Source organism: Saimiri boliviensis, chromosome 2 (genome assembly GCF_048565385.1).
Source record: "Saimiri boliviensis isolate mSaiBol1 chromosome 2, mSaiBol1.pri, whole genome shotgun sequence".
In the NCBI taxonomy this organism is placed as follows: domain Eukaryota; kingdom Metazoa; phylum Chordata; class Mammalia; order Primates; family Cebidae; genus Saimiri; species Saimiri boliviensis.
Genome location: NC_133450.1, coordinates 237490054 through 237511061, shown reverse-complemented (window position 1 = coordinate 237511061; position 21008 = coordinate 237490054). Strand labels below are relative to the sequence as shown.

Genomic DNA, 21008 nt, shown 5'->3' with positions numbered 1-21008 from the left:
ACATTTTGATCAGTGAAAAATATTATAAGGATATATAAAACATTCTCAACCAGTGATCGCAATAATTACATTGATAAATGTTCGTTCAAGTACTATTGTTCAATAAACATTCAAATTCTCATTAAAAGTAACACTAGATATAGACACACCTGGACAATGTCTCTTTTGATTTAGCAACAATCATGTCAACAGGAGGCAAGTGACCCTTCAAATACTGTCATTGGCTCTGTTTTGTTCTATTTGTCTGTGAATGATTTCTTCACAGTCTGTATTTTTTTCTGCAAGGACCCAAGAAATATATCTCACAACAGCTAATTAAGAAATCATTTTTATAAAACAACTCTCAATATTACAGAAACAGACATTCTAAAACACAAGTTTAGCTCAAAAAATAACAGGGCAGAATCAGTTTTCTGTTGACTTACTTCATGACTGGGTGTATATAATTAAACTAAATATCCAGGCACTAGATTTAATTTTGGGGTTTTCATTCTTAAGTTTGGTATTGACATGGTTGGCAGTTCTAACATAGTCTTTCAATTAAAATGTGTGAACTTTATTATTTGTATTTCATACAGAGTTTTGTTTGTAAATCTTTTTTTTTTTTCTCCACCCCCTCCTTCTCAAAATAGAAACTAGTTAAAATTCTTGTTACAGTGTCCTGAATATAAATTTCTTTGTCACCAGGTTAATTTTGATTCTGAAAATGGACCATTAGTTTACAACACCCTGAAGAAAATATTTAAGCACACGCTGGAAGAAAAAAGAAAAATGACAAAAGATGGCCCTAAGCCTGGCCTCTAGCTTTCCCTCGTGGTGAATATTTCAGACCTAAAGATCCAGATAATTTCTCTATTCATATGGGAATAGGTTGAAGTTTGTGGGACTACTTTTTCTCATAGCACTTTATTTTAAATGTTGTTGGTTTGTGCTGAGAATGGTCGTCCCAATTTGAACCAATTATTTATTTTTAAATATCCTTGAACTACATTTTTGTTTTGAAAAATTGCCATGAAGTTGGTGCCACTTTCTTTTATTTATTTGACTGAGTTAACATTTTAATATATGGTGTTTACATTTTTCTTTCTTTTGACGTTTTAGAGAAAATCGTAACTTGTTTTTCCAAAATAACTATTTTCTTGATGGAACTCTTCCTAGAGTTTTTACCAAATACCTAACTTTAGTAGTAAGACTTCATTGTGTATCCATTCCCCAGCAAATGAACTAAGAAAGTCACCAAGTGTCTTAAACTGTTTTATATTTGTTACTAAGAAGGCTATTGCTACAATATTTTTAAAGGGTTTTTTTTTTTTTTTAACTTTGAAAGTTTTGTTTTTCCTTTTCTTTTTATGAATGTAACAAAGAGTTTCAAAGCATATTATTTTTCAGAGAGATTTAGTTTTACTTTAATGGGGTGACTGTGAAGTGGTTGGCATTTTTTACTTGTAGAAAGTAGACTTGCTGTTTGTCAGATTTCCAAACAACCTTGCCAGCCTTGACTGTCAAGAGGAGGCAGGAGCAGTTCTCAACACATGAAGCCTTATTCCCACTCCCTTGGGTTGCTGCTGAGCCAAATAGCATCTTTACAGAGGAAGTGGGATCAGAGGCAGGAAGTGTGGAAACTTGCTAAGAAGCAGGGCTTGCCTCTGTCCTCCCAGGGACTCCGCAGGGACATTCGTGCAGGGCAGGGATTCTGTGCCAGCCCTGCTCTCTCAGGTGCCACAGTCACTGCAGAGGCAACTCTTGGAGCTGGAGGAAGCCAGGGCCGGGCCACTGTTTGTGCTGATGGTGTATTAGTGTGAGCAGCCTGGCTCTGGCCTCAAATCTGCTACCCCATCGATCAACTTGCCTCAAGGCTCTATATTTGGCTGCTTTTTTATGACAATTAAGATTTTTAAACTGAAGTTGACCATACAGGTTACATTAACCCTAACTAGCTTCATAAGAAGGGTGACTGCCTAAACTAGTTCCTTGTAAGCTAAACCATCAATTAGCAATTGAAACCATACTTTTATTTAAATTAATATGTGGAGATACCAGAGGCCAAGCCACATAGAGGATAATAGTTTTTCCCAGTAAAGGTGATATTAATCAGACTAATTTCAAACTAAAGAAGTTATTACTTAAAGATGGAATTTCAGGGGAAGCAAGACTAATTTAGAACAAATGAAATTTCTCCAGTTCCTTCATTTCTGAATTAACCTCTAGCACATCAAAAATATCTCAGTCACTATCAGTCTCACTAACTCTAATGCCAAATGCTAAATCCAGTGTTCTTTCACACAGTTTTAATTTTCTTGGGAAATCAAATCCAATGAATATTAATGAACTGGGTTGCCCATCCCTGAAATGTCTTATTTTCAAGTGCCTGGCCTGGGAAAGAAGGGGAAGAAACAATTGCATTTTATCCAAAGGTACATTATAAAAATAGAGTTTTTACCAAAAAAGGATATTTGTTCTCATCCCAATCAGCCTCATTTGGGCAAGTGACCCACAGGTCTTTTGGCGAGTCCGCTATTTGCCTGTGCATCTAAAATACTTGTTTCAACTTAGAGAGTAGTCATAATGTGACCATAGCACTGAACGTCTAAAAATCTAAGCCTGAAACCTGAAAGAAGAGATATGACAAGGGAAATTAATCAGGCTATATACAAGTATTGTATTTATTTGAATAAAAGTAAAAAGAACAACCCATAACCCTAGTCTTGTACTTCTTTACCTTGATGCTCTAGACATCTGATGATAAAGATGAAATTTTGCTCTTAGATTATCCTGACAGGTAGATTAAGTTGTCAGCTGAGTCAGTGAGCCAAGCTCTAGTTAGTACAGACGACGTCCATCAGTTCAGCAGCATGACCAAACACTGAGGGACTGGGAGAGGTGAGTTCTAAGAAGAATAGCCAACGAAAATCTCCATGCTGGCAAGATTCTTGCCTTCTCATATTTGGGTGAGGAGTTCTTTGTAGCCTGGAGGATACAGATCTCACATAGTGGGAGAAGTGATAAGGTTGAAAAATTCAGTTCAACAGAAATGGGAAGGTTGAGGGCATATACATATTAAGAACTTACCATGGGCCAGTCATATCCATTACCTCACTGAATTCTCTTGACAGACAGAGACGTCTTTTTTTTTTTTTAATTTACCTTTATTTATTTTTTTGAGATAGGTTCTTGCTCTGTAGCCCAAGCTGCAATGCAGTGGCATGATCTTGGCGCACTGCAACCTCCGCTCCCAGCCTCAAGTGATCCTCCCACTTCATCCTCCTGAGTAGATGGGACTACAAGCACATGCCACCACATCCACCTAATTTTTTGTATTTTTTTGTAAAGATAGAGTTTTGCCATATTGCCCAGGCTTGTCTTGAACTCCTGAGCTCAAGTGATCCTTCCACGCCTGGCCTGAGAAGTCTTAATCATAACTGTGATGTGAGATAAGGAGTCTGATGGACTCCATGCTGTGCCTTCCTCCCTGCTCATGTTACCTGCCTCTAGGACTCAACCTGGCAAGGCTGCCCAGTCAAAGTGCCTTCGCAGGGACTTTGAGGTCCCTTTAGCACTAAATTTTATGATGGCATTAGAGAGCACTGTGCTGTCCATATTTAGTGAAAACATCACACATCTGTACTCTGGAAAAGGCTGAGCCAGCTCTATTTCTATCATATGATGCTTTCTAGTATATCACACTTCTCTTGCCACTGTTGTGTTTTCTTTTCTTTTTTTTAAATTGCATTTTAGGTTTTGCGGTATATGTGAAGAACATGCAGGATTGTTGCATAGGTACACACATGGCAGTGTGATTTGCTGCCTCCCTCCCCATCACCTATATCTGGCATTTCTCCCCATGCTATCCCTCCCCAACTCCCCACCTGCCGCTGTCCCTCCCCGATTTCCCCCCAACAGACCCCAGTGTGTAGTGCTCCCCTCCTTGGCCTTTTCTTACTTCAGAGAGCTTACTAATGCCCTTTAAGACAAATTGCTGCTGGTAGTAGAGCTTGCTCCATTTATTTATGTAACTCAGAAAATCTGTGCTGAGTTACTCAGTCATATCTTCAGCCAGCTTCCCAGTCTTATCTGAGAAAAAGTATTTGCTTCACTATGGATTCCATGAAAAACACCATATATCATAATTCAATAAAGATCAAGTTTCTCTATTTTCTCTTAAATGGAGAACACTTGCTGATATGATTGGGTGCTATTTCAGACTTGTCTCCGGATGTCTGAAAAAATATCCGGGGACAGTATAATGTAGGCAGAGTGTAACCCCAAGTTCGTGACATCTGACAGCCCCCATGTAATTTGGGTGATCAATTTAAAAATGACAGCTTACTCATAGGATCTTCATTGTTGTTTCAAGTTAACAAGCATTAATATATTTTCATTGAAATATATTAATATATTTCAAGAACAACATTATGAATGGCACAAGATTAGTGTGTTACCTAAGAGCTTTTCTCGATGCTAGGTGGGTGCGAATTGTTTGCAGATAACGTGGCAGGAGAAAAATTCAACAAAACCCTGTTCCTCAGTGGTGCATCATTTTTTTTAGTTATGCTTTTAGGCATGAGCTAATCTCTTATTAGCCCAACACTGACAATAAAACTGATTTATAAGTAATCACAATAGAGCCATTCAGTATTGGAGTTTGACAAGCCTTTGTTCTAAGCCCTCCAGTCACTAAAAATAATGTCCCAATAAGACTTAAATGTCGTAAAACCTTTTGCAACAAAAAAGTTTCATACATGCACTGAAATTTATATAGTAAGAGAAGCCTGCTAAGCCCTTGCCTCTTGGCTTTCTTGATTAAAATGAGAAAATATTTTACTCTTGAGATTGCCTATTTTAGAGAGAAATTACATTTTGGGGATGGGCTCCTACTTATCTGACCCTTATAGTGTGGTCTGACAGTAGCCTCTGGTTTTGATTTAATGAGTTGCTTTATCATTTTTGTCTCCTCTTAAAAATGAAAACAGGCCGGGCGCGGTGGCTCACGCCTGTAATCCCAACACTTTGGGAGGCCGAGGGGGGCGGATCACGAGGTCAGGACCTTGAGACCAACCCAGCCGATACGGTGAAACCCCGTCTCTACTAAACATACAAACTAGCCTGGCGCGGTGGGGACCACCTGTAGTCCCAGCTACTCGGAAGGCTGAGGTAGGAGAATCACTTGAACCTGGGAGGCGAAGGTTGCGGTGAGCCATTCACAGCACTGCACTGCAGCCTGGGTGACAGCGTGAGACTCGTCTCAAAAAAAAAAAAAAAAAAAAAACCAAAGAAAAGAAACTGCTCGGGCTTTTCACTTAGGTTTAACCATAGGGATTGGCCTTTTTTTTTTTTTTTTTTTGGTAAAAAATGATCGAGCATTGGCCATTCCATGTGGTTCAACCTAATATCAAATTCAATATTTCCAGGACTAGTAGGTGACATTTCCTGAATTAATTTTGGTAGGCTTAGATTAGGTGATCAATTATTTTCTAAGACTATCCTGTATGCTCACAGTAGAGTTCCAATACAATTGTAAGTGACAAATATGAAACATATTCTTTTAGCAACATGTCTTTGCCTATTCTGCTTGGCCCTCTGCTAATTCTGGGGACACACGGGAATTATTATTCAGTCATTTGTCCCTCTAGGAGTCGCACTGCATATCCCTCAGAATTCCATGTGTTGGAAACTTAATTCCCAATGCAACAGACTAGGAAGGTGCAGGCTTTTAGGAGGTCCTGAGAGTACCACCCTCATGAATGAATTAATGTCATAATTAAAAGACTTGATGGAGGGGATTCTTTTTTTGCCCTTTCACTTAGTCTTGTGAGGACACAGCATTCTCCCCTCCAGATGACACAGCATACAAGGCACCACCTTGGAAGCAGAGAGCAACCCTCACCAGATGGCAGTGCCTTGAACTTGGCCTATCCAGCCTCCAGAACTGTGAGAATAAATGTCTGTTGTTTAAGTTGCCCAGCCTATGCTATTCTGTTATAGCAGCACAAAATGCACCAAGACAGAGATTAGTACCAGAGTCGGGTGTTGCTAAAACAAATACCTAAAAATGTGGAAGCGGCTTTGGAACTGGGTAATGGGTTGAGGCTAGAAGAGTTTTGAAATGAAAGCAGGAAAAAGCTTGTATTGCCATGAGTGGAGCATTAAGGGTGATTCTGGTGAGAGCTCAGAAGAAGAGAGCTGTAGGGAAAGTCTCATTCTTCCAAGAAACTGCATAAGTAAAAATATGGACGGTAAAGACCATTCTGATAAGGTCACAGAAATGAGGACTATCAACTGGGGGAAGACCATCTTTTGTTACAAAGTGGCAAAGAACATGGCTGAACTATGTCCATGTCCATGTTCTAGGACTTTGTAAGGGGCAGAACTTAGAAGCAATGAACTAGAATATTTGGCAGAAGAAAAGTCCAAGCAAGAAAGTGTTCAGAATGCTGTATGGTTTCTCCTAACTGCTTATGCTAAAATGGGAGAAGAGACATGATTTAAAGGCATAATTGATAATTCAAAGGGAAGCAGAACATAAAGATTTGGACAATTCTTGGTCCAGCCATGTAAAGAATAAAAACATGTTTAGGCCAAGTGTGGTGGCTCACGCCTGTACTTCCAGGACTTTGGGAGGCTAAGGCGGGCAGATCGCTTGAGATCAGGAGTTCGAGATCAGCCTGGCCAACATGGCGAAACCCTGTCTCTACTAAAAATACAAAAATGAGCTGAGTGTGGTGGCAGGCACCTGTAATCCCAGCTACTTTGGAGGCTGAGGTAGGAGAGTCACTTGAATGTGGGAGGCAGGGCTTGCAGTGAGCTGGGTTGGGTGGCAGAGTGAGACTGTTTCAAAAAAAAAAAAAAAAATGTTTAGGGCCGGGCATGGCGGCTCATGCCTGTAATCCCAGCACTTTGGGAGGCCGAGGCGGGTGGATCACTTGAGGTCAGGAGTTCAAAACCAGCCTGACCAACATGGTGAAATACCATCTCTACTAAAGGCCTATAACGTCAGCTATTTGGGCGGCTGAGGCGAGAGAATCACTTGAACCCAGAAGGCAAAGGTTGCAGTGAGCCGAGACGTGTCACTGCACTCCAGCCTAGACAACAAAACGAGACCCCATCAAAAAAAAAAAAAAAAAGTGTTTAAAAGATAGCACACAGGCTGTGGCCCGGCCACGATTTGATAAGATTAGTATGGAGAGAAGAAAGCCACGTGCTATTTATCAAGACAATGGGAGACTGACCCCAAAGGTATTCTGGACATCTTGGTACAAGAGGAAGGGGCAACCATGCCCATCAAAAGCCCGGAGTGCTAGGGTCTTGGGGATAGAAGAATTTTGAGAAGGGGCCCAGGGTGCCCATGGGACCTGAGTGCTCAGTGCTGAGAGCCACCTTGGGTCTCTGCACCCTGTACTCTGGCACAGTCCTCCTTGGCCACCCCAGCTCTGATTCAAGCAGGCCCAAGTGCAGCTAGGGCACTGCTCTGGAAGGTACAAGCAGTGAGCCTCGGCACATCCATGTGGTGCTTAATTCTGCGGGTGTGCAGAGTGCAACAGCTGTGGAGGCTTGGCTTCCTTCACCCAGATTTCAAGGAATGCCTCAGTGGGCCCAGGCAGAGAACTACTGCAAGGGCAAATTCTCTGCAGAAAGCCCCCACTAGGGCAATGCCTAGTGAAGTCATAGGAGTGGGGCTACCCCAGAGACCGCAGAAGTATAGAAGCACCAGTATACAGTGCCAGCCTGGGAAAGCTGAGAGCATGCTATTTCAGCATGGAAGCTAAGCCATGTGGGTGGGCCTGCCTGAGGCCATGGGGACCTAACCTGTAACCCAATGTACTTTTAAGATAGGACACAGAGTCAAAGATTATTCTCATGCTTCAAGATTTAATGTGGGGCTGGGCACAGTAGCTTGCACGTGTAATTCCAACCCATTGGGAAGCCCAGGAGGAAGGATTCCTTGAGGCGGGAGTTTGAAACAAGCCTGGGCAACATAGTGAGACCCCCATCTCTAGGAAAATAAAAAATTTAGCTTGGCAGAATGGCACAGACATGTAGTCCTAGCTATGCGAGAGGCTGAGGCAGGAGGATTGCTTGAGCCCAAAAGTTCAAGGTTGCAACGAGCTATGATTATATATACACTGCACTCCAGCCTGGGTGACAGAGCAAGACACTGTCTCAAAAAAAAAAAAAAAAATTGAAATTAAAAAAAAAAAAGATTTAACGTTTGTCCTGTTAAGTTTTGGACTTACGTGGGACCTCTGACTCCTTCCTTCTTTTCCGTTGCTCCCTTTTGGAGCGGGAATGTCTATCCTATGCCTGTTCCACCATTGTATTTTGGAAGCGTATAACTGCTTTGATTTCACAGGCACACAGCTAGAGAACGGTCTGCCTCGGGATGACTCTTACTTTGAGTCTCACCCGTCTCTGATTTAGATGGGACTGTGTACTTTAGCTTTGAGTTGTTACTGGACAAGTTAAGACTTTAGGGGCAAAGGGATGGAATGAATGTATTTTACAAGTAAGACATAAATTTGGGGGTCAGACATGGAATGTTACAATCGGAATATGTACCCCAAAATTCATGTGTTGGGAACTTCATCCTCGATGCAATAGTGTTAGGGAGGTGTGGCCTTTCGGGAGGTGTTTAGGTCTTGGGGTCTGTACTCTCATACATTGATTAATGCTATTATAAAAAAAAACTTGACAGAAAAAAATGTCCTTTTTTGCCCTTCCGTCTCTGTCATGTAAGGACACAGCATTCCTCCCCTCTGGAGGATGCAGCATTGCAGGCATCATTTTGGAAACAGCTAGCAAACTTCACTAAAAGCTGGCATCTTGGATCTTGGCCTTCCCAACCTCCAGAACTGTGAAAAATAAATTTCTGTTGTTTATAAGCTACCCAGTCTGAGATACTCTGTTACAGCAGGACAGGTGGACTAAGACACAAGTCTAGTGCGTATCCACACCTACAGCAGTGCTTGTCCACCACGTCTTCGGTACCCCTGTTGTCGCCCTAATGAGTTTGGCACGGTCTACCACCTCGATACCTCCTTCAGTCCACACTTTCATTCCTTATATACAATCCTGGAAGATTAATATTCAACGTGTCCTTCAAAACTCAGTTCTGTTTCCTTGGAACAGAACGCTAATTAACTTTTTGGTAAATATAATTAAATTCATCTATCTGACTACCACACAGTCCAGAGAGATGGGGAATTACTATGGACTGAATGTGTCCCCCATAAAGTTCATATGTTGAAGTCCTAACCCCAATACCTCAGAATGTGATTGTCTTTGGAGGTAGGGTCTTTAAAGGGGTAATTAAAGTGAAATGACGTCATTTAGGTGGTTCCAATTCCAATCTGACTGGTGTTCTTATAAGAGGTGACTGACACCAGACATGGTGGCTCATGCCTTTAATCCCAGCATTTTGGGAAACCAAAGCATGCAGATAACTGGAGGCCAGGAGTTTGAGACCAGCCTGGGCAACAAGGTGAAACTCGGTCTCTACAAAGAAAAAAAAAAAAAAATTCCTTGGCCTGGTGGCTCTTTCCTGTGGTCCTGGCTACTTGGGAGGCTGAGGTGGGATCACTTGAGCCTGGGATGTGGAGGTTGCAGTAAGTAGAGATCGCACCACTGCACTCCAGCCTGGGTGACAGAGGGAGACCCTGTCTCAAGTTTTTAAAAAAAGAGAAGACTGAAACACAAACATGGACAAAGGGAAGACTGTGGAGACACAGAGAGAAAATTATCATCTACAAGCCAAGAAGTGAGGCCTCAGAAAGAACCAACCTGGAGACATATTGATCTCAGACTTCTGGCCTCCAGAGCCATGAGACAGTAAATTTCTGTTGTTTAAGCCACCCAGTCTGTGGTACTTCACTATAGAGCCCCTAGGAGACTAATAAGACAAACTTCCCTGCTCTCTCTCAGTTCTTCTGCTATAACTTATATGTATTTCTTCGTAATTCTATCTTAAACAACATAGTTCTTGATTTTGCCCATTTATAAACTTTACATAAATTGAACAAGGCAATGTGTATTCTCTTGTGACTTGCCTTTTCTGTTCAACATGCTATTCACGTTTCTCCATACAGCTTGTGTTCACTGCTGTATGGCATTCCATTGTGTGAATATTCCACAGATTGCCTCTCTTACTTGTGATGGGCATTTGGGTTGTTCATATTTTCACGTCTCTGAGTGTACATGTGCAAGGGTTTCTGTAGGCTTCGTAGCTAAGAGTAGAATTTGTGAACTTTAGGGTATGAGCAATTTCAGTTTCCTATGTAATGACAAATTATTTGTCAAAATGATTGTACCAGTTCATACTCCCAACAGCAGTAAATCAGAGTTCCCCCTGCTCTGTGTCCTTGTCAACACTTAGTATTGACTTTTTGATTTTTGCCAGATCCTTTTTGTATATTACCTCAACTGTGTTACCTTATTACATGTTTTGAGCCATTTGTGTTTCTTTTCTCTAGTGCTCGTTTGTGTATTTTCCTTTTTTTTTTTTTTACTGTAGTAAAACCTAACAAAATAACAAATAACAAAAATAACAAATAATAAAAATAACAAAACTTATCATTTTATTCATGTTTAAGTATATAGGCGAGTGTTATTAAGTACATTCATACATGTTGTACAGCCATTACCATATCCATCTGTTTAACTCATCATTTTGTAAAACTGAAATGTTATACCTATTAAACAAGAACTCCCCATTCCTCGAACACACCAGCCCCTGGCAACACCATTCCATTTTGTGTCTCTCATTTTAACTACTCTAAATACTTTATATACGTGGAATAATACAGTATTTGTCTTTTGTTCCTGGTTTATTTCTCTTAGCAAAATGTCTTCAAAGTTCATCTATGTTGTAGTATAATGCAAAGTTTCCTTCCCCTTTAAAGTGGAATAGCATTCCATTGTATGTATATACTACATTTTGCTTATCTGTTCATCTGTCAATAGACACGTGGGTTGCTTATATGTTTTAGCTATTACGAATTATGCTGCTATGAACATGGGTATACAAATATCTCTTCAGGACTACTTCAGTTCCTTTGGGTATACAGCCAATAAGTGGAATTGCTGGATCATAGGGTAATCCTGTGTTTAAATTTTTGAGGAACCACCACACTGTTTTCCACAGTGGCTGTACCATTGTATGTTCCCACCAACAGTGCACTAGGGTTTAAGTTTCTCCACATCCTTGTCAACACTTGTTATTTTCTGCATATTTTTGATAACAGCCCTCCTAATGGATGTGAAGTGGTATCTCACCGTAGTTTTGATTTGCGCTCTCCTAGTGACTAGTGAGACTGAGCATCTTTTCGTGTGCCTGTTGCCCTTTCATGTGCCTTCTTTGGATAAATGTCTATTCAAGTCCTAGTTGGGTTGTATTTTGTTGTTGAGTTTTGTGAGTTCTCTATATATTCTGGATGTAAAATCCTTATTAAAGATGTGATTTGCAAATATTTTCTCCCATTCTATGGGTTGCTTTTTTTATTCTGTTGACTGTGTCTTTTGATGCACAATTTTTTAAAATTTTCACGAAGTCCAATTTTCTATTTCTTTTTTGTTACCATTTCCAAAAAATCACTGCCACATCCAATATTGTGACGTTTTTGCCCTGTCTTGTTTTGTTTCCCCCTAATAGTTTTATTGCTTTAGGTTTTACATTTAGGTCTTTCAACCATTTTAAATTCATTTTTTTACGTGACATTAGGTAAGGGTCCAACCTTATTATTTTGCATGTGGACGTCCGATTTTCCGAACACTACTTGTTGAAAAGGACTGTTTGGTTCGGTCTTGACACCCTTATCAAAAGTTATTTGAAACTGGGTGTGGTGGTATGGGCCTGTAATCCCAGCTACTAGGGAAGCTGAGGCAGGAAGATTGCCGGAGCCCAGGAGTTCAAGACCAGCCTGGCAACATAAGGAGACCCTCTCTTAAAAAAAAAAAAAAAAAAAAAAAAAAAAAAAGTGGCTGGGCATGGTGGCTCATGGGTAGCTCATACCTTCAATCCCAGCACTTTGGGAGGCCGAGGCAGGCAGATCACTTGAGGACACGAGTTCAACACTAGCCTGGCCAACATGGCAAAACTCCATCTCTACTAAAAGTACAAAAATTAGCTGGGCATGCACCTGTATTCCCAGCTATTCAGGAGGCTGAGGCACGAGAATTGCTTGAACCTGGGAGGCAGAGGTTGCAGTTAGCCAAAATCGCACCACTACACTCCAGCCTGGGCAACAGAGCAAGACTCCAACTCAAAAAAAAAAAAAAAAGGTAATTTGACCATATATGCAAGAGCTTATTTCTGGGCTATTTTGTCTCTTTGGTTCATATGTCTGTCTTTTTGCCAGTGCCATGCTGTTTGGATTAATATAGCTCTGTAGTAAGTTTTGAAATCAGTAAGTGTGAGTTATACAGCTTTGTTATTTTTCAGTATTGTTTTGGCTATTAAAGATCCCTTGAGAATCCATATGAATATTAGAGTGAGTCTGTTTTATTTCTACAAAAAAAAATCATTGGGTTTTTGATAGATATTTCACTAAATCTGTAGATTACATTGGGTAGTTTTGACATTTTAACAATATTCTTCCAATCCATGAACACAGGATGTGTTTATAATCTTTAATTTATTTCAGCAATTTTTTTTAGTTTTTATTGTGGGAGTCTTTCACTTCTTTGGTTTACTCTTTTTGATGTTGTTTTAAATGGAACTGTTTTTGTAATTTTCTTTTAGATTGTTCATTGTTAGTGTATACAAATGCAACTGATTTTGATGTGTTTATTTTGTATCCTGCTATTTTGCTGAACTTACTAGTTTTAATAGGTATTTTGTGGACTCTAGGGTTTTCTTTATACGATTATGTCATTTGCAGATAATTTTACTTCTCCATTTCCAATTTGGATGCCATTTATTTATTTTGCATAATTGCTGTGGCTATAATTTCTAGTACTATGTTGAATAGGAGTGGCAAAAGCACACATTCTGGCCTTGTTCCTGATCTTAGAGGAAAAGCTTTCAGTCTTTCACCATCATGTTCGAGTGTGATGTTTGCTGTGGGTTTTTGATATATGACTTTTATTTTGAGATAGTTTCCTTCTATTCCTAGTTTGTTTCATGTTTTTAATCATAAAAGAGTGTTAAATTTTGTCAAATGCTTTTTCTGCTTCAATTGAGGTGATTGTGTGGGTTGTTTTCTTTTTTCTGTAATGTGGTATATTACCTTGATTGATTTTCATATGTAGTACTATCTGTGCATTCCTGAAATAAATTCTATTTGGTCATGGTATACAGTTCTTTTAAAATGCTGCTGAATTTGTAGTACTTTGTGAATAATTTTTGCATAAATGTTCATAAGGGACTATAAGAGAATGGGTAAAGGGAGCTCTGTAAACAAAAGCAAATAATAACAGAAGATGGCTTGGAACTGCTGAAAGGGGAAAAGAACATTGGAACGAGTAAATGTAATAGACTAGCCACATGAGATTATTAAATTACATGTAACGGTTGAAGTAAAAATTTTACCATTTGATCTGATGTTTAATGTATATAGAATAAATACCTAAGGCAATTGTATTTAAGAACTAGGAAGGGTATGAGGACATTGTGGAAGCAAAGTTTCTCTACTTCAATTAAAGTAACAAAACATCAATACATGTTAGAATGTACTAAGTTACATTTGGATATATGTACTACCTAGCGTAATCACTAAGGAAACTGTACATAATGTTCTCACTCATAGGTGAGTGTCGAACAATGAGAACACATGGACACAGGGAGGGGAGCACTACACACTGGGGTCTGTTGGGGGGAAATGGGGGAGGGGCAGCAGGGGTTGGGGAGGTGGGGAGGGATAGCATGGGGAGAAATGCCAGATACAGGTGCAGGGGAGGAAGGCAGCCAATCACACTGCCACGTGTGTACCTATGCAGCAATCTTGCATGTTCTTCACATGGACCCCCAAACCTAAAATGCAATTTTAAAAAAGTGATTTTTTAGAAAATGTTCAAGTAGGCCAGGCACGGTGGCTCATGCCTGTAATCCCAGCACTTTTGGAGGCCAAGGCGAATTCAGGTGAATTGCCTGAAATCAGGAGTTCAAGACCAGCCTGACCAACATGGTGAAACCTGTCTCTACTAAAAACACAAAAATTAGCTGGGCATGGTGGCGCGTGCCTGTAATCCCAGCTACTCAGGAGGCTGAGGCAGGAGAATTGCCTGAACCCAGGAGGCGGAAGTTGCGGTGAGCCGAGATCGCGCCATTGCTCTCCCAGCCTGGGTAACAAGAGCGAAACTCCGTCTTAAAAAAAAAAAAAACAAAAAAAAACCTATCTACTTCATAGACGGCAACTTGACACAGCATATTAGAAACTTGCAACTCTGCAACTCAAAATATGGTCTAAGGGTACAGCTGGCATCACCTGGAAGCTTGCGAGAAACAATTTCCACCCTTATATCCATTAAATCCCACCTGCATTTTAGCATTTTAACAACATCTCCAAGTGTTTCATATGCACATTAAAATCTGAGGAGTTCTGTCAACCTAAAAATGGGAAAACGCTTTCACTAAGCAATTCTTGTTTTAGGTATTTATCCTGAGAAAATGATTAGGCTAAGTACACAGCATTTTTATAACGACAAAACTTTACAATGAACGGAAAGGTCCACTAATAGAAAACTGACTAAAGCGCTTTATGGTTCATCAATGGATACCCCACTTGCCAGCCAGAGCCAACTCTACAAAGCAAGCTGGTTCTTAGCGGGCGCTGGTGCCTAGGATGCCTGCTCCTCAGCTAATGCATCTACCGTGAACACAGATGTGTTTAGTTGACACGAAAGGGCATTAATATCCCACATCAGTCATCCCTGGAGGAGAACGAGGACATCTGCCGCTGTCATCTTTCAAGGGTTCGGCCAGTTTAAAAGTTGGCTTCTGGCCCTGCCTGCCGCACCTCTCCTTTCTTCTGCATCTCCAGGCTTGGAGCGCCACCTGGGCTCCTCCTCCTCCTACCGCACGGTGTTCGGGGACGGCTCCCCCTGTCCGCGCGCCTCTCGGGGCCGGTGGCTTCCGCTCGCAGTCGCTGTCCCGCTGCAATGCGGCCTCCTCGGCCGCCTGCTCCTCGGCCTCGTTGCTCGGCCTCAGTCTGGCCTATCGCCGGCCGCCGGCGTCCGACGGGCTGGACCTGAGCCAGGCGGCGGCGCGCACCCACGAGGAGCAGCAGCTGCAGGGACTCCAGGACCGCTTCGCGGTGTTCCTCGAGAAGGTGCAGCAGCTGGAGACGCAGAGCCGCGCGCTGGAGGCCGAGCTGGCCGCGCTCAGGCCCTGCTGGAGCGCGAAGGGCTGGCCGAGGAGGTGCAGCGGCTGAGAGCGCGCGGCGAGGAGGAGGAGATCCGCGGACGCAAAGGTGCCGAGCGCGCCCCGAAGGCGCAGCAGCGCGACGTGGACCGCGCCACGCTGGCCCGCCTGGACCCGGAGAAGAAGGTGGAGTCGCTGCTGGAGGAGCTGGCCTTGGTGCGCAGGTGCACGAGGCGGGGTATCCGAGCTGCTGGCCACGCTGCAGGCGTCGTCACAGGCCGTGGCCGAGGCGGATGTGGCTGTGGCTAAACCAGACCTGAGCTCGGGCGCTGAGGGACATCCGCGCCCAGTATGAGTCCCTGGCTGCTAAGAACCCGCAGTCCGCGGAGGAATGGTACAAGTCCAGTGCACCACTCTGTCTATGCGGTAGCCGTTCTTTTATTCATTTACTTTCTTTTTTTTTTTTTTTTTTTTTTTTTTTCTGAGACGGAGTTTCGCTCTGGTTACCCAGGCTGGAGTGCAATGGCGCGATCTCGGCTCACCGCAACCTCCGCCTCCTGGGTTCAGGCAATTCTCCTGCCTCAGCCTCCCGAGTAGCTGGGATTACAGGCACACGCCACCATGCCCAGCTAATTTTTTGTATTTTTAGTAGAGACGGGGTTTCACCATGTTGACCAGCATGGTCTCGATCTCTTGACCTCGTGATCTGCCCGCCTCGGCCTCCCAAAGTGCTGGGATTACAGGCTTGAGCCACCGCGCCCGGCCTATTCATTTACTTTCTTAATAAACTTGCTTTCACTTTACCCTATGGACTCACCTTGAATTCTTTCTTGCTCAGTATCTCAGAATCCTCTCTTGGGGTCTGGATCAGGACCCCCTTCTGCTAACAGTTCCACTCCTAGGCATTTACCCAAAAGAAAAAAAATGCATATGTCCCTACAAAGACTTGTACATGAGTGTTCACAGCAGCTTTATGTGGAATAGCCAAAAACTGGAAATAACACAAACATCCATGACCAGGTGAACAGATAAACTCATTGTGGTTATAAAAATAGGCGAAATACTATTCAGCAATTTTAAAAGAACAAATTATTGATACATACAACAGGAATGAATTTTCGACCTAATTATGGCTGAGTGAAAGACTCTTGACAAAAAAGAATTGTATACTGTGTGATTTCGTTTGTATACAACTCTAGAAAATGCACAGTAATCTGTCATGACAGATAGCTGATCTGTGGTTGCCTGAAAGTGGGCAAAGGAGAGAAAGGAGGCATGACCATAACCAAAAAGCAAGTTAGTTGCTTGCCACATACAGTGTCCAGCTAACAAGAGTCAGATCTAGTACAAAAAACGTGAATTTATTCTGAAGTTACCTTATGGGAAGAGGCACAAGGTGCCGTGACTTTAAATGTGCTGTTTCACTTTTGGAGCAGAAAACTTTTCTAAGGTAGTGGGTAAAGTGTGCATGGGCAGGGGGTCCCACTGCTAGCTTGGTGCCTTATCTATCCAACAGTTGAGTTGGCGCTTTCCTGGCCAGAAATAAGTTGTAAAAGTGGCCACCCCAGCATGCTTTGGACATGATCTCTGCGTGGGTCCAGGTTCTGAGGCAACCCACTGTAGGTGAGAGTTCCATGGGGCATACTTTGGTCTGCAAATCAACTGTCAGCTCTCAAGGAGAGATCTGTCTTGGAGCACATAGTTAGATGAACGTGCCCTGTAGGGAGTGTCTGGTGATGGAAGGTGAAGGTTATATTTGCATTTCTGAAAGGGAAAGTAGGAAGCAGGAAGCAGAGGGGGGAAGAAAAAGAAGGAAGGAAGAGAAAATGTGTATTTTTTAAAATTTAAACTATCTTGGCTAGGGGAAGTGGCTTATGCCTGTAATCCCAGCACTTTGGGAGCTCTCTTGAGACCTGGAGTTCAAGACCAGCCTGGCTAACATGGTGAAACCCCGTCTCAACTAAAAATAAAATAGCCAGGCGAAGTGGCACGCGCCTGTCATCCCAGCTACCCAGGGGGCTGAGGCAGGAGAATCGCTTGAACCCAGGAGGTGGAGGTCAGTGAGCTGAGATTGTGCCACTGCACTCCAGCTGGGCAACACAGTGAGACTCTGTCCCCCCAAAAATAATAATAACCACCTGATCATCCCCTGATGGTTGCCTGACATTCCCCTTACCCCTGCGGGCCCTCTCCTGCCTCGCTCTTCTCTGCCTGACTACCTACCATAAATCATGATGGTGGTTTTCTCTGGGGAGGGCCGTGAAAAAGGGTTGTTATATACAAGGGGAACTTGAGCTTTAACTATCATTTGAATTTTTACGGCACAAATGTGCCGACATATGAACTATGTTATTTTTTAAACTTAGGAAAAAGTTCTCTAGCTCACAACGGAGCTCTGACGTTTGTTGATTCTGAATCTTCAGCAAACCTCTAAGTTGTAATATTTTTACAGTAGGAGCTTTGTTTTTATGATCCAAAATATCTTTAAACGAACTAAAATTCATTTTTATTTAAAACATTTTTCCTAAGAATTTCTAAAGGATTGTGTTCGGAAAAATCTGCTTCTTAACAGATGTCTTACATTTCCTCCTCAGCGCTGTCTCTAAATATTACTTGGTAAAAGTAACACTGTTTTTCTAGACTCTGACTAATGCTTTTTTGGGTTTTTTTTTTTTTTTTTTTTGGCCACCACCCATTCAGAACACAACCTCTGTTACCAGATGTTTTTCTTCCTGCTTTCTATATTTAATAAAGTCACAGACGAGATTTAGCTATTATAGCTACATTATTATTTTTGGTCAACAATTTAAAGTTTTGACAATTGGCATTGGCAAACTCATTTGAAGACCAAAACAAACCCCCCAAAAATCTTGATTTAATTAAAGAGCTTAGGAAAGATTTCAGCCTGTCTGACTTCCGCAGGGCAGAGCAGGAGGTCAGAATGGCGCTCAGAAGTCCTCCTCCACAGGAATTCTGACTGGGAGCGCCTGCTGGCCGCCGCCCAGACACTGAGTCATGAAGAAACCCCGCGTATAAAATAATCCTCTAGGCCGACGGGAAACGGTACCTTAGAATGGACTGTATCAGAGCCACAGACTCAAGATTTGAATGAAATATGGAGCCAGCTAAGTTCTTCCCTGCTGGTGCCATTCATTCAGCACTTCACTAAGGAGCATCTTCTGAGTCCTTCCTGGGCTTAGGGACACAGGACCACAGGCGGTGTCTGCTCCTCAGCTGTTCAGTTGAGAAGGGAGATGGGCTCTGGCAACAGACGGCAGCCCCAGGCCGGATGGCTTCTTGCCGGGAACACACCAGGTCATGTGAGGCCAAAAAGCCCTTTGAGAAGGCGGAGAAGGCTTCACAGAGAAGGGGACATGCCTTGTGAATCTGTATGCAGAAAACAGAGGGACTGGAATTCTGGACGAAAAAACAATAGGTACTAGCACTTCTGGCCTTTTGCTCTGAAAAGCCAAATCATTCTTTGTCTGTGGACTGTAGGGAGAGGGTTGGGGTAGAAATAAAGTTGGTGGGCCATTCTGGTGGCAAATTTCAAAGAGCCCCAACGCTTTTTAAAACAATCCACAAACAGGTGAGCAAGAAGTAACACATTTCTTCACTTTCTTTAAACCAACTCAGTGTAGACGTCAAGTCCCTGTCTCTCCCCAGATGGTCAAAATACCTGATCTCAGTCATGCCAGGCCTCCAAGAATGTGCCATGGTCCTGAAACCATCTGAAGCTCTACAGGTTGGGCCGCATCCTCTGCTTCCCATCCCAGGGCCTGGGCTGCTGAGACGTGGAGCCTCTGGGTAGGGACCACCAGCAACTTTGGAACTCCTGTGTATTCTCTCTTTAAAGGATAGAAATGTGCCTAGAGGCCAGCCTTTCCAAAGCATGCAGAGGGCCCCTCTCCAGCTGGGCTGGGGGTGGGTAACGATAAAACCTTGGCATTAAGCCTGTTGCCACTCCACAATCTGTAGTGGATGGCTCTGTCCGAGGTTTTCAACCACAGACATCCTGGTAATCAGGTTCTGGGAGTTCAGAGAGCTATCTTCTAATGTGGCATCCTCTCTTGACCCCAAGGAAATCACTTTTATCTTTCTCTTTGTATGAAGTCAGCTGGCCCACACCCCTAGCCATTCAATTTGTCCACAGATTCTTGGGCAAATGTCTTTCAGCGTTCCCTGTCTTCACCCCCAGGTCAGTCTCTGGGTCTCTTACTACTTCCCTCCACAACCCTCACAGCCTGTCTGTAGATGCATCCTCCACATTCTTTCCCTGCTTCCAAGTCCCACGGTTTCCCTGGCTCTGTCTGACAGGTACCAAAATGAGCCCCAACCAGAGTCCAGCTTGGTGCCCACAACGGGGGCCAGCGTCCCATCATCCCGCACAGTACACCCCGCTCACCTCTGCGACCCGACTCCTGCTGTTCCCACCCTTCCTCCTGGCCCACCTCGGGGGACCTTCTCCATGCAGTTCACCAGGCCCCAGCCAGTGATCTCTTAGTCTTTCGGGAACTGGCAAATTCTTCTCCTCAGAGAGCACCCACTTCCTGCAGGGAGTATGCTGCCCCAGCTGACTGTAGGCTCCTGGGAGGCAGGGGTGGCTCGTGACAAAGATTTCCCCAGACCAGCAGAGCCCGCCGGTGTCCACGGGGAGCAGAGGAGGAAGAATCTGCTACAGGGAGCGAGAGTGTGGAGAACATTGCAACAAGGTAAAACCACATCAGCATCCCAAACCAGGCGGGAATGGGGCAGGCTCCACAGAGGCAGGAAAGGGTCCCCCCACCCTGTTTAAGTCGGGTGACCTCTGGAGAGGGGTCTGGGGGTATGGGGCAGACCTCTCCCTCTCTGCCCCGCCTAAGTACCCCCCCAGCCTACGTGTCCCCCTCCCTGGCTTGTGCTCCCACCGCCTTTGCCCTCGTCCCTGGCATCTGGCCTCTCTGGAATCAGTCACCCATGATGTCTGAAATTCCGAGTCCTCTCCCTACTCCGACCTCAGAAGCAGCATAGACTTACCCGCTTTCCTCCCTTGGACCCTCTGGCTGTCCGAGCCCTTTTCTGGGTCATATTTTTCCTCCTGGCCCGAGTGTCAGTGCTGCCCACACCCCTCACTGCCTCCTGGGGAGGGGGCCACTCCACTGTGCCCATCCCACCCGGCCTGGGAGCTGGCATTCACCACCCAGAGCCAAGCGCAGGGCCCTGGAGGTTGCCCTGTCCCAGGGCCACCAGGCTGAGGGCTGGCTGTCTTGCCACCTGCTGTTCCCTCTTCATTTCTTTTCCATCTGTAAAAGGCAGTGCCAAGAATGGTGGCTGTCAGGGGCTATGAGGAGGGGGAATGGGGAGCTGTTTAATGGGGACAGAGTTTCAATTTGGACTGAACCAATAAAAACGTGCTGGAGATGAATGGTGGTGTTTGTACAATCATGTGAATGCATTTAATGCCACTGATCTGGATGCTTAAAAATGGTGAGGATGGTACATTTTATGCTATACATATTTTATCGCAAATTTTTGTTTGTTTGTTTGTTTCGAGATGGAGTCTTACTCCGTCGCCCAGGCTGGAGTGCAGTGGCTGGATCTTGGCTCACTGCAACCTCCACCTCTCTGGTTCAAGTGATTCTCTTGCCTCAGCCTCCCAGGTAGCTTGGACTACAGGCGTGCACCCCTACGCCTAGCTAATTTTTGTATTTTTAGTAGAGACGGGGTTTTACCATGTTGG

At 43.5% G+C, this 21008-nt stretch overlaps 1 protein-coding gene across 8 annotated transcripts in view; it reads left to right on the top strand.

The window, feature by feature from the left end:
* PTPDC1 (protein tyrosine phosphatase domain containing 1) overlaps nt 1–12282 on the top strand; it is an 87167-nt gene extending 74885 nt beyond the window's left edge. For all 8 annotated transcript variants that reach the window (XM_074395565.1, XM_074395567.1, XM_010348787.3 and 5 more), the window contains one exon: nt 688–12282. In XM_074395565.1, coding sequence (XP_074251666.1) covers nt 688–804 — 117 coding nt within the window. In that variant the 3' untranslated portion in view covers nt 805–12282. The remainder of the gene's footprint in view (nt 1–687) is intronic.
* The last annotated feature ends 8726 nt before the right edge of the window (nt 12283–21008 follow it).